The 14,283-nt window shown below is 41.8% G+C and overlaps 1 protein-coding gene across 1 annotated transcript in view; it reads right to left on the bottom strand.

The window, feature by feature from the left end:
* Positions 1–2,601: 2,601 nt before the first annotated feature.
* The window catches only part of LOC123761399 (transmembrane protein 47), a 96,303-nt gene continuing 84,621 nt past the window's right edge, over positions 2,602–14,283 (bottom strand). The window contains exon 6 of the mRNA XM_045747415.2: positions 2,602–6,588. Coding sequence (XP_045603371.1) covers positions 6,582–6,588 — 7 coding nt within the window. The 3' untranslated portion in view covers positions 2,602–6,581. The remainder of the gene's footprint in view (positions 6,589–14,283) is intronic.

Here is a 14,283-nt window from a genome sequence, read left to right as displayed (position 1 = left end):
TAATACATCTAAACTATTGGGATCGACTAAAATGCCTAAGTCTGCATTCTCTTGAGTGCAGGCAGGAGAGAGAGATAATTTACACGTGGAAAATATTAGAGGGTCTGGTCCTAAACCTGCACACAGAAATAACACTACACGAGACTAGAAGGCATGGCAGGATGTCCAGAATACCCCCATTGAAAAGCAGAGGTACAATAGCTACACAGAGAAAACTATCAACATTAGAGGCCCAAGACTGTTCAACATGCTTTTATTACACATAAGGGGTATAACTGGCCAACCCCTCACAGTGTTCAAGAGAGAACTTGATAAACACCTCCAAAAGCCTGGTTGACCAGTCCAGCAACCAGTGGGCCTGGTCGAGGACCGGGTTGCAGGAACGTTGAGCCCTGAAATCATTGGATTTCTGGGCTCGTTCAATTAAACAGGCTACGAGAACAAGTGAATTGGTGTCACGTAACCACAAGGTAGGATCACGAAAATATGATAGAAAATGGATTCTGCACTCAGCTATCAGCGGGAGCATGATGTGTCTGCTCTGCCAATCCGCTAGACATTGCTGCCACTCCACAAAACATCCAATGCCACTGTGACCCATCAAGGGTGTGGCATATGGGCCTGGCCATCAGGTATCATGCATTCAGAAAATGAGGGCTACCTTCCTGGACGACCATATATTTAACAGACGTGATTTACTCTGCACCATCACCAACATTGTAACTAGCATTGAAGCAGAAAACCCCTACATGATACCAACCACCGTCATGATCATCAGTTAAGACAGACTCCACTCAACCATGAAACTGACCTTCACCTCAGTAGTTGCAGTGGACCTGGGTACCTCAAGGGCTCAATTCCTTTGGTGTCAAGATTCCACCAGCCCAGGTAAAGAAGGAATGCTATTATGATCTAAAACAGTGCTTCAAGTGCATGCACTTCAACAATAAATGCCCGTAACACATCAAGTGCAGTATATCCGCCTAGGATACTGAGGGGGCCTGACGGCTGAATGGACAGCGCTTCGGATTCATAGTCTTGAGGTTCTGGGTTTGATCACCGGTGGAGGCAGAAACAGATGGGCAGAGTTTCATTCATCCTGATGCCCCTGTTACCTAGCAGTAAATAGGTACTTGGGAGTTAGACAGCTGCTACCGGCTGCTTCCTGGGGGTGTGTAACAAAAAGGTCTGGTCAAGGACTGGGCCGCAGAGACGCTAAGCCCTAAAACCATCTCAAGATAACCTCAAGAGGACCACCACTACATTTGCCAGGCTGATTTCCAATATTGACTACTCTGCAATGGTGACCACATTGCTATTTTCCATCATTGCCCATGCATACAGGAAGAAATACAGAAAATGGCTGACTCGGGGCAACCTTCCTCTTCCACCAGCAACACCGCTTTCACCAGTGCCAGCTCTAACTCTTCAGCATCTACCAATCGGAAGCTTTCCCTGCTCTACCAGGCAATGGCTGCAGCTCCCAGATATTTCACTCTTCTCATTGGGGGCCCACTGCCCAATTGGCAGTACAGCCTCAACCTACTTCAAGTGGTGGTACTGTACCAGCTCTTTTCTGTCCTCGCTGAAAGTATTGCTGCGTCAAACAAGTAATTTGTTACAACACTGAACTTGCTGTATACTGCCAATGGCTTAATCATCAGTGTTCTGGGACAGTGCTTGCTGCCCCAGAGCCAACGCCTTCACCATCGATGACACCTGCTTCAATATCACCCACTGTCCCTGCAGCTGCACATCCTGCTGCTGTGCCTCCTTCAGCATCACCTACTACCAACGTTCCATGGACTGAGTGTGTGCCCACTGAACCTCTACTCTTGCTGGAGCTACAGCTCCCACTCCACAGCCCACTACTAAACTTTCAAGGAACACCGCCTCTGCTTTCTACTCGGCTGAACTGTCCGATGAAGAGGTCTTAGTAGGGACACCACCCTCTCCTCAACAAAGGTTAAACTACAGCCCCTAACAACTTCCTCTTTGATACCATACCTACAGTCTCTACCAACAGCACCACCTATGTCTACAAAAATGCAAGAATACCAAGAAGTTCAAGATAACCAAAGACCCAACCCTGAGGAAAGCAGTCAAAAGAAAGAGGACTGAAGCCAGAATATAAAAGAATGAAGTGACCCCACCAACTATCACCACTCACCAGAGAGCCTGGGCCGTGTGTGTACTGCCAAGAATGCTCCACTCAGACTTACAGACATGAACCCAAGTTCAAATCCATGGTGGTTGGGCCACCGCTCTGTACTTCCCCTCTCTGCCTCATCTCCAGTTCCTTGCTCAAGTTTTCTGAGCAAACTTGTTTTCCCTGCTCTTCCATCTCCTGCTTACAAGTTCTATGGGCCATTTTTATTTGAGCAGCAAAGAAAATTGTGAAGTGGTACTCATACAGTATTTCTTCTACGTGAGAAACAAAATAAGGAAGTTTTCCTCATTGACAACTGAAAATATTTATTATATCATAGTTAATAGTAAACATTTAAAAATCTAATGTGGATAATACATTATTGCTTCTCTTGTCAATGAGATAACCAGTAATGAAGGTACTAGGGTATTTATAAGGTTAATAAAACTAAATTTGTATATCAATAATATATTAAAGACTTTGTATTTTCACATAAAATCTAGAATTTACAGACCATTAAAACAATCCAGCAACTCGTGGAACTCAGTTTATTGGAGTGAAAACAAATTGGCTACTTATTTTAGAGAAGCCAAGCTGTTTTTATTGCTACGAGAGGACTAGCGTCTTGCCACCTCAGACATGCGAGGCTAGTCATTGGAAGCTGGCAGGCTGAAGGAAGTGAAACTCTACACCTCTTCAAAAATCACTGTTGGCTATTAGTTTGCTCCCCCCCCCCTCTTAAAAAAATGGAATAACTTGTCTTGTTCCTTTTATCAACAGATTGTAAGAATATTACACAATTTTCAAAAAGATTACAAACTGAACAAGTCGGAAGAACTTCCTTCAGAGGCCTCTTCAAGGACAGGAAGGGTCAGCCTACATTATTCAGTGTTCCATGGCAATATCCAAACATACAGCATTTAATAACTTAAAATATAGGCAAAATATATTGATAATGAACAATACTTGGCAATATGGTTTCAAAAGGGAAACTTTCTTGTAGACTGGAGATTAACTTCATCCACAGTACATCATTAATATGATTTTCATCTTGCATGAACAATGGCAAAGGGCTGAAAAGTATTAACTAAATATAATAGGCAAGAAACGATTGATAATGGAAATATTAACATGCATGCCCTAATCAGCAATAGCTGCTGTAATCTTTTATTAACAAAATCCAAGTGATCAGTAATTTAAATAGAAAGCAAGTTCCAAATTCAAATTAATATCAGTTCAGAATAGTATTATCATGTACTGGTGAGAAATATCATGACTAGTTCAATCCACAAGTCTACAGTTCAAGTCTGCCAAAAGGCAAATTTTGGTGAAGTCGCCACAGTACACTGCAGCAATAAATTTACTGAACCATGTTTGATGTCCCAAGGCTCTGTCTGACATGTAATAACTGTATATTTAGTTGTACATGATTTGGTGCAGCATCTAGTGTTTCAGTGACACTGTCAATGGACATATTTCTTAAGGCATGCTGAGTGCACCAATCACATTATTTGGTTGAATATATTTCTTTAGAGAAATACTCATCTTTCAGCATTTTTAAGTTGATTCCTTAAACACAAGCCAGCTGGGAGTAAAAGCTCTTGAGGCTGTGATTTTCATCGTCAAATGAAGGTACAGTACAAATATATAAAATATTTATCTCACAGCTTACAAAATCTAAAACGTCTAATTTATTTTAGTATAATGTGTGAACTTATTTTTCCAGTATTAACATTCTAATAAACAGAGGGCATCTTGAGGATATAATAATAATTATAATAAAAAAATATTCACAACCTCCATTCTGTTTTTAGAAACTAAAGATATCTATAAAATCATTTGCACTTTAGTATACAATATATGAAAATTAAAAGAAAAAAAGCATTATATACAATGGTTGCGCACTACATGCCTCCGACACTGTACGTGGAGTGTTGTTTCTGACTGTATATTTAGGTGCAGTATGGAAGGAGAGATACAAGCCTTCATCAGAATTTACTTATGCAGATTTATGATAGAAGCTAATAGTGAAGACCTGGTCAAAGATTGGGCTGCAGAAACATTGATTCTTGGAACCAACTCTAGCTAACCTCAAGGTTGTCAAAGAAAACTAGAGAAACTGACCATGACATGATATTCTAGACTCTAAAATCCAGACCTTAAGCATTAATTTAGAACACTTCCCCAATGTTACACTACAATATTTATTTACACATACCACATTTTATACTATACAAATGATATGTATTGAAAGAATATTTAGCCATTTTTGTCTAAAACAGATTACTGATCAATGAATATATAAATTTATATCCAATTAATCATTGTTGGTAGTATTGTCAATACTAAAAAATGTGAACCACTATTAAGGCCTACACATTACATATTCTAAAGATGATAAGTGTCTCTCTCTGCCTCCATATCCCTAGATTATAATTAGTGACCTATACTGTAAGTGACTGTCTAATGTAGTTCCTCAAGATTTATATTTTATTTCAACATGACAGAGTACAGTTGTATTCACTCATTAGATACTTCCAACTTGCTGTCTCGTCTACAAGTCATCACCGATCACAGCGTTATGACACGACGACCTATATACTGAACTATGGGGTACTTTGTGCACGTATGAAAAATGATTGTCACTACTTGACATCCAAGTTTCTTCCCCTCATTAAAACAGGTAATTATGCAAATTCTTTAATGGCAGAAATTCATATTAACTTGGGCTGAAATTCTTAGCATTAGTACATGAGACTGATCATACTGTACTTTAAGCTCTAGTGATTCTCCTACCATATTTGGCACTATAGTTACCATTATTCAAGTGCTAATTCAAGAATTCAAGTCTGTGAAAAACGTGTCTACAATCAAACAATGGTAACTAACTCTGACATAAGAGTGCAGAGTAGCCAAGTTACATTACAAGCTGCACCTGGGCTAATTATCAAGTGGTAATGGTAAGAGAGCTTCTGCTAATTGTCAAGTGAAAGTTTCCAGGGATTCAATTACTGTACATAATATTGATCATTTTTTAACAGATTCAAATTTGATTTTGCAGTTAAGAAAATGGAGTTTAAGATTCCATACCTGAAATGTATAATTTGTATTAACTTTTTACTTTTAATTTAAGAAATGTAAAGACTATAATGACATGCTTAAACTGCTATAAAAAGCCAGAGTACTGTATTTGGCTATATGAAGCCCTCTAATTTTGTTGAGAGTAAAGGTTAGGCAAGGACACTTCCTATGCATTCCATGGGCATGCAATTAGATGAAACTGCATTAGCTCTCTGAAGACATGGGTGATAAAGCATAAAACTAAAAGGATGATAAATGCCAAACTTCTACAAGAACAAAATGTACAATTGTCCAAAATATTGAAGTACAAAATGTATGAAAGAAAACTTATTATTTAAAAATGACTGGTTTAAGTAATTTCAAGATTAATGCAGGCATACTAAAATTATATGAAAATGTTCACTTCTAAAAATTGCTAACTAAAAAAATTGTGATAAAAAAAAAAAAAAGAGTTCTCATCTAATATGAAATTTACGAAATTTGAACACCATAGCTTATCTAAATTTATCTACTGACTGATTAGATTCCTACAGTGGTAGATATGTACGTTCCATTAATATGTCAAATTGACATATAATGCGTTTTCATTATTATCATGGCCTGGCAGCTTTATCCAGCCAAACTTAACTGAACTTTGGTCAGAAATTTACTGCCATTTTCCAAAAGTGGGTGTATATCCCTATTCAGGTAATCTGCTCTTACGACAAACACCTTGAAGGAAAGAAATATACTGTAATATGAAAACTAAAACACACTTCCTAAGTAAGAAATTACCTGCAGGAATATATTTTGTTTACAGTACTCTCACGATGAGACCCAGCTCATATAAAATGTCTCCAACAAGAGCATAGCAAAAGTTCCCTACAAGTTTTTACTATGAAATCTGGCACTGACAGGGATATAGAGACATGCACAGAAGAGAAGAATGAGTGAAAATTGTAGGTATCGGATATACACAAAATATACATGTACAACAAACACACTGTTCACACACTCAGGCTGTCACAACACTCTTAAGTAATACCATCTGAGGATAAACAGCAAATGATAGGCTCATTCACACGAGGAAATGGGCTAGAGACCATGGACTGGCAAATTTGTCTAGGAATCAATACCGCCATGATACTGGTCCTCTCGCCATTTTTTGTCTTTATTCCCCAAATATCTCATTGAGAGTTTAATGAGCAGCATGCAGTAACACTGTCAGTGATAACCTTTAATTTCATGCTGCTAGTATTAAACCAATATCTGTGTTTGATATCCGTGTTAGATAAGTCACTGTAGTTAGTCTTCGTATTGTCAGAATACAATACTACAAGACCTCTGCAACATGCTTATTTGTTGGTCCACCTTAGGCCCTGAAATTAAAATGGAATGTCAACTGAGCTGCAAACAAAACAAGGAACAATTATTTTACAACAAATATATATATACACAGTATACTATATGCTGAATATATACTCTGACTTGTATGCAAATTAGCTGTGAAATGAAGTAATGTCCTCTCTGAAAATGTCTCTGTAAAAAAAAATGAAGTCTAACAAGGTGCTGTTCTTAGTCTAATTTTGTTTGCTATCTATCTTGATCCATTGTAAAAATAGTTAAGAGCCAGTAGAGTTGGCTGTTGCATATGCAGTACTAAGGCCAATGTTTTCTGTTACGATGATGACCTAGTTTTACCTGCACCAACCACAGATACTTTCACATATACTGTACAACCTAATGTTCAATCCTGCCAAATGTGTTGTTGTTGCTTTTAACTCACAGGGCTTGTCTTATTGAAATCCCAATCTCAAATTACTAGGCAGAAATATCCTCGAAGGACCCACTTGTAAATTGTTCCAATTTTCTTAGAGACCTGAAGGTCAATACAAATGTCATCATTAGTGAATTTGGTTATCTTCATACCTAGCTAAAAGTCATTTAACAATGTCTAAGCTTTGAAGGATGTGAACTATGGGACCTAAAAAATTCTGACCTTGGTAAATTTAACTGTAAATGGAAGAAATGTTCTAGGCATATCTTGTGTGTCCATCCTTGCTCATGCAATCTTCTACCCAAACTAATGTCCACACCCACACTTTAGGAAATAATTCACAGATGAATTATATCTTTTGTCTGAAAGGCATCACCCATCCAGTAAACTCGATCAACTTCATTTTTTTTTCTGAGGGAAGCCCCTTGTGACTTCCTAATAAGTGTCCAATACTACCAGGTACCATCAGTCGCAAAGTTCTATTGGCCTACTGGGAACCACAAGCCAGAACCTAGCCTCCTCACAGAGGCACAGGGAGTGGTGGCTCTTAAGACAAAATGTTTAGAAATTTATTTATGTTTGCCACCACCAAGGAAGGCATCCAGAAAGTCAGTGAAACAAAACAAACGTTGTTGGCTTCAGATAAGACCTCAGCCTCAAGAACCACCAAAAGAACTCCCCAACAATGTAAATAAATGATTAAAAGTTCTCGAAACTAGCACACACTCATTTGCCCCTTCTTCCCCCTCGTTTGGAGAAAGGAAGGAGGAGACAGCCGACACAACCAGCTGTACAACCATCAGTTTTAAGGTAAGTGGTGTCTTTGCCTTTGTGGCTGTTCCTGTCTACTTTGTGCAGCATGAGCCATGAGTTTAAGAGTGCTTGAAGCTGCAGATGCTCAGGGTTACCTTCCCTGTGTATTCCTTAGTAATTATCTAAGTGTAGTTACAGGATGAGAGCTATGCTCATGGTATCCTGTCTTCCCAGCATTCTGTCATATAAAGCTTTGAAACTATTGATGGTCTTGGCCTCCACCACCTTCTATCTGAGCTTGTTCCCACTGCCTATCACTCTTTGTAAAAGAAAACTTTTTAATATTTTTTTCAGCACCTTTGTTTCCTTAGCTTGAATCTGTGTCCTCTTGTTCGTGAAGTTATTTGTTTCAGGAATTCTTCTTTGTCAAATTGGTTGATTCCTGTTAATATTTTGTAAATGGCGATCATATCACCCCTTTTTCTTCTATCTTCTAGTTTTGGCATATTTAAAGCCTCTCCTTAACTCGTCTTTCAGTTCCAGAAACAATTTTGTAGCATGCCTTTGCACCTTTTCCACTTTATTTATGTGCTTCTTGAGATATGGGCACCATACAACTATTGCATATTCCAATTTTGGTCTCTCAAAACTCATGAACAGTTTCTTTAGTATTTCACCATCCATGTTATTAAAAAGGAAATCTGAAGTTGGAAAGTGATGCATACGCTCCTCTCGCAATGTTCTTTATCTCTGGTGACAGTTTACTATCCAAAACCGATCTCATTCTTTATTAGATCTTTAATTCCCTTCCACATACAGGTAATTTGTAAGTTGTGTGTGGTCTATTTTCTCTGATTCCACATTCCATAACATGGCATTTATTCACATTGAATTTCTTTAGCTACATGATGCCCCAAGCACTTATTTTATCTAGATCAATTTAAAGGGCATTACAATCATCTGCATCTCCTATCTTCCTCAGCATCATCTGCAAACATGTTCATATAATTCCGTATACCTTCTAGTAGATTATTTATGTAGACTATGAACATTACTAGTGCAAGAACCAAACCCTGTGGTACTCCACTAGTAACACTCCTCCAGTCAGATACACTGTCTCTGATTACTGCCATCATCTGTCTGTCAGTCAAAACAAAATTCATCCATGTCAGAAGTTTCCCCTGGCACCCCTCCAGCATGTTCCCATTTCCAGAACAGCCTCTTGTGAGGGACTATCAAATGCCTTTTTTTTTAGGTCCAGATAGACACAGTCAACTCAACCATCTCTTTCCTGTAGAATCTCTGTAGCTCTATAATAACTAAGTAAAAAAAAGTAGATTTGTTACACCAGATCTTCCTGTATAAAAACCATACTGTTTGTCTTATTATATAATTTTTCTCCAGATGTTCTACCTGATGTTTAGTTTTTATTATTTTTTCCAATATTTTGACTATTACACTTTGTTGTAATGAAGTACACCATTCTCTCTCTCTCTCTCTCTCTGGTTGTAATGAAGGACACTCAGTAAACCCAATCAGCAATTGAAACATTATCATGCATTATGTGAATTATGTGATTTATCAAGTTATTCAACACACTCTTGTAAATAAAGAAAAATAAGTGATAATAAATAAATGAAACAACTGAGAACACAGGAGCCCTGTCTCTAATATCTGAGTGGCAGCAAATTTGGCACCATGTTGACAGATGCTAGACCACATAGACAACGCACAACCTTTCAGAGTGCCTCCACCCAGTAAAAATGTAAATATTCATTTTTTTTTACATTTTGCATACAAATTAATAAATTTATAAATGAAAAATTATTTATCAGAATTTTTTTTTCCATATAGGCAGGTATGACCATTTTTCTGAAGTCCCTATTCAAGGGTTAATTACACATGCTACAAATGTGGTCACCCAGTGGCATGCATGTAAATTCCACAACTTTAAGCCTCAGTCATTTTTCTGGCATGCAAAAAAATCTGTTCTGGTTATGTTTCTCATTCCACCATCTCTTCAAGTCCCAGTTTTCTGACATGTTTTGGTCATCCTGGACACTGTTCTGTTCCACAGGGGCCATTTCTAGTGCATTTGTTATGTATTTTTGTATTTCCCCCACGATGCATGTTATTTATGCCTCACTTCTTGTGCGAGACATTAATTGTTCACCTCAAACTGCATGTGCCAAGAATGTTCACTGTTGTTGCCCTTCCCCAGTTAGAGTTGCCTTGTGGGTTTGGATACCTGTCCCTAAGAGACTGGTGTCCTATGGTGGCATGATGGTGCCTCACCCTTAGCAGTGCATGAATCTTTGACTTATCTGTGAGGCTTTGTGAATTGGGGCCATCTTGGGTTTTTTCATTTAAGGATCAAGGTGCTGCATGCTTGTTATGTAGCACACCGATTACACACCTGAAAGCCACCTGCGCCTATAGGCTGTTTTCGTGTTTGCATTTGGTGAACAGCCCGTGCCCGGCATTTCCTGCTTGTTCTATTCTTCAGTAAGCCCTAAATAGTTATTTTTGCTTCTTTCTTTATGAATCAGACATTCAATTCTGCCTGCACTGGGTGTGTGTTTCCAGGATAGATGGTCATTGATCCTCTTGTGTTCTAATGGCCATTCTTTACTACTTATGTACTGCTGAACCACCTGTGGGCGAATTATCAAAGTTACCCTGGGACCTGCTACATTTGCCATCATAGCATCTCTGTTACTGAATCGGCTCCCACCCTGGAAGGTGGGGTCTCCATCTTTGGAGTAGTGGGGGTTCCCAAGTTCTTTCCTCCATCCCTCACCTTCCTTCCTCCCCTGCCTGATGTGGTGTGTATTTGGTGATTTAGTGTCCTTCTTGCCAGAGTCTGCCCTTGACTTGAATTTCCAGGGGGAGGGGAACCCCTTGTCACTCCCTGAAGCTACCATCTCCAATGTAGGTGTCATCAGTCGTGGAGTTCTCTGGCCTACCGGCGACCCTAAGCCAGAATGTGGCCACCTAACAGAGGCACAGGAAGCTGTGGCATTTATTAATTTATGCTACAACTGAGAAAGCACCCAGACTTCAGCAAGATAAAACAAACCACAGCTAACCGACTCTAAGACCTGCATACTTGAAAATGGCCAAAGAACGCCCCAAATTACGTAAACAAAAAATGAAAATTTTATAAACCAGTGCCTGTTCGTTTGCCAAACCCTTCCCCTCATTTGGGGAAAGGAGAGGGCAGGCCACTGTTCATAGGCCTCTCCACTGTCAGTTCTCCTCTGATGTGTACCAGTGTTGGGTCTGCCACTGTTGCTCTGGCCCCAGTGTTTTTTTTCTTGGGTGTCTTTTGCCTTGGCAGTTGTTCCTTGCACTTTTGTGTGCACAGGCCTGGAGATTTTGAGCACTTGGAGCTGCATGTGTTCAGGGCTCCCTTCCCTGGGTGCTACCTAGTGCTGCCATTGTGCTGCCAGGGCTTTCTTCCCTTGAATGTTTGGGGGACAATCTTTTAGAGGTTCACCTCACTTGTGGTGCCCCTCACCTTGGGGTTTAGTCTGATGTGTTAGGCTTCAGTCTTTCCCCTGGTTGGAGAGCCTTGGCAGGTGGGGGCACACTTGATTCCATGCAGTTGGCACTTCAGCACACAGCGATAGCCACTGGCTAGATATCTTGCAGGGGTTTTATACCTCGGCCATGGCATTGGTGCCGGCTCTCCCTCAGTTGTATGCTCCTCTTCTGTGGGATGCGTTGGTCACATTCTTCTCTGCGCATCTCACATGTTGGCAGGATGTGCCAGCTTTTTCTTTAGATTCGGCCTTGGTCCTCACCCTTCTTTCTGCCTCGCCCTTTTCTCCACTCTTCCTGGAGGATGCAGAGCTCAGTTTTTGTCCTCCCCTTACATCTTGTCATCCTATTCAGGACCTTCTTTGTACTAGGCAGGGTAGTTCTCATTTATCAAGGCAGTCTGGGCAGGCAGGGGCTGCACCTGGCATTGGATGGGGTAGGCTATCAGTGGCGCCAGTGGCTGGTTTGCAAGCGATTTACGTGACTGCTTTGTCTATGTCTCGTCAGTGCCATGCTCGCGGCGACGTCTCAGGTTTCACGCAGGCCCTTTTGTGGTTTGCACCATTGATGGGGTGGTGGGGGTTGGGTAGCCCAGTTTGCCAGCACCTGCTCCTACATTTGGTGGACTTTTTCGGGTCACTTTTGTTGGCCTTCGGTGGAGTTGGTTGGTCCCACCTCCTTTTGGGGGCTCGGGTCTGTACAGGTGGGCTTCCTCTCCTTGTCTCTGTTGGGTTTCTCTAGTTGGGTGACTTTGGGCATGGTCGACATCCACTTCTTTTTAGCAAGTTCCCGCCTTTCCCGGTTCCAAAACAGGGTTCTCTAGATCTCTGGTTCCTTTGCATTTTTTCACAATTGATCCAGTTTATTCCTTACCTCTCTTTCCAGATGACCACTCTGTCCCAGGTCTATCTTGCTCTTAAGCTGTGTGATTCAATGGCATCTCTGAACCTCTGGGACACTTTCTGGCACATTCCTTTACATCAGAGGTTTAGGGTTTGGTTATGAGGCATCACCTTCACCTACTCATTCTGGGTCTTGCTGTTTGGCCTCAATCTGGCTCGGAGTGTTTTCACGAGCTTGGCTCAGCTTGTGGTGGTCCATCTTTGCCTCTTGGGTGTTTTGGTTTTGGCCTATCTGGATGACTGGTTAGTCTGGGCTCCCAGCCACTTCGCATGTCTGCTAGCCAGGGTTCTGGTCCATTTCCAGCTCGCCAGGTGGTTTGGCAGAAGTCCCAATTGGTTATGGCCTGGGTTAAGACTTGGTTGGGCCTTGTTTGGGACTTGGTCGATGTCGCTCTCCCTGCCTCCTACAGCCTTGTCTCGGCTGCAGCGTCTTGGCGGTCGCTCAGGCAACTGTGTAGGAGCCTCCACTTTACCCTCATTGTGTATTTCCTGGACAGGGTTTGACTTTGGGGGTGTTCTGGTTCTTCTGGAGCACCCTCTTTTTGCTGCTGCTGTGGCCACTGGGTGCGGACTCCATTGGCCTTGTGTCGGCTTCTGTATCACTGGCCCTCCTCTTCGGGCTTTTTGGGGTTCAGTCCCCTGGCACTTCCCTCCGCCCGCTTTCAACATCTTTACTAATGCCTCAACTCTCAGCTGGGGCTGTCACCAGGGATCATCAGACTGGTCCGGGGCACTGGTCTCCCTCCCATGACTGCGTGCACAGTATGGTGTTGGAGTTTGCACTGTGGTGAATTCAGGTGCTTCCAGGCCCTGTCATCTGACTCCATTCAGACTGTTTTCCTGTGGATCATTTTCTCAACCTAGAGGGTTACCTACCTTGTGTAGCTTCCGGGGATCAATGGCCCCGCGGTCTGGTTGGTCATCTGGTTAACCAGGCTGTTGGATGCGGCTGCTTGCAGCCTGTCATATGAATCGCAGCCTGGTTAATCAGGTATTCTTTAGAGGTGTTTGTCGACTTTCAGTTCAGTCCCTGTCTCTTTGGAGCTGGATGCTGCATGTAGCTCTTCTTCTGGGTTCTTAGGGTTTCACTCTCCATGCCGATCATGTTCTAGGAGTGTCCAACGTCCTTGCCACTGGTCTATCCCATTTCTGTCTCCTTTCCATTGGGTGGATTGTCAATGTTTCTTCCTTCCTCTGGCTCTTAAGGCCTTCGGGTTCCGGATCTTGGCCTTTCGCTCAGCTGGGCCTTTTCTTCATTTGCTGCTGGTTCCTCCTTTCCTGATGGGGACTGGGTTGGTTGGCCTCCAGAGGGGTCATTGAGGTTCATAGGTTCAGCCAGGGGTGCCTTGCCTGTTGTCAGGTGACGGCTTGCTCTACACCATTTGTGCCGCCGATTCTGCCTATTTAAAACCAGCATCGAATGCTATGAAATGAAAATTTTTGGGTGAACCCTGGTAGCTCCCTGACATCCTACCTCAGAGAGTTGGGTTTCTTACATCATTCATCGAACTGATGGTGAAGCAACCTGTGAGCTGTGGCCTGCCCCCCTCCTCCCTCCTAAATAGTGGGGCAAACAAGCACGTGCTAGCTTATAAACAATTTTATTGTTTGTTTATATGGTTTGGAGAGTTTTATGGCCGTTTTCATGTCTGCAGGTCTCTGAGGCAGTCAGCTGTGATTTATTTTGTCTTGGTGACTTTCTGGGTGCTTTTCTCGGCCGTAGCATAAATGAATAAGTGCCATAGTTCCCTGTGCCTCTGTAAGGGGGCCAGGTTCTGGCTCTGGGTCCCTGATAGGCCAGAGAAATTTGACTGATAACAGCTCGTAGACGACACTTACATCGGAGATGGCATTTTGGATGGCGATAGCAGCTTCAGGAAGCCACCTGGGGGTCTGCCCCTTCCATGTTCGATAGGGAGGATAGTCGAGCTGATGTTCTGTTGTCTTCAGCTTCTCTGGATGGTGTACTTTCAGGTTCAATTTATATGTCTCAGGGAAGATGCTTTTATGTACACTGTCTGGTGTAGTTCATAGCTCTGCTTCAGGAGGCTTCATTTTTAGAACTTCCAAAGCCAAGGGAGAAGCATAGGGCAGGTTCT

Source organism: Procambarus clarkii, chromosome 7 (assembly GCF_040958095.1).
Source record: "Procambarus clarkii isolate CNS0578487 chromosome 7, FALCON_Pclarkii_2.0, whole genome shotgun sequence".
Classification (NCBI taxonomy): domain Eukaryota; kingdom Metazoa; phylum Arthropoda; class Malacostraca; order Decapoda; family Cambaridae; genus Procambarus; species Procambarus clarkii.
The sequence above is the reverse complement of the archived record's forward strand: the minus strand, read 5'-3'. Positions and strand labels throughout refer to the sequence as shown.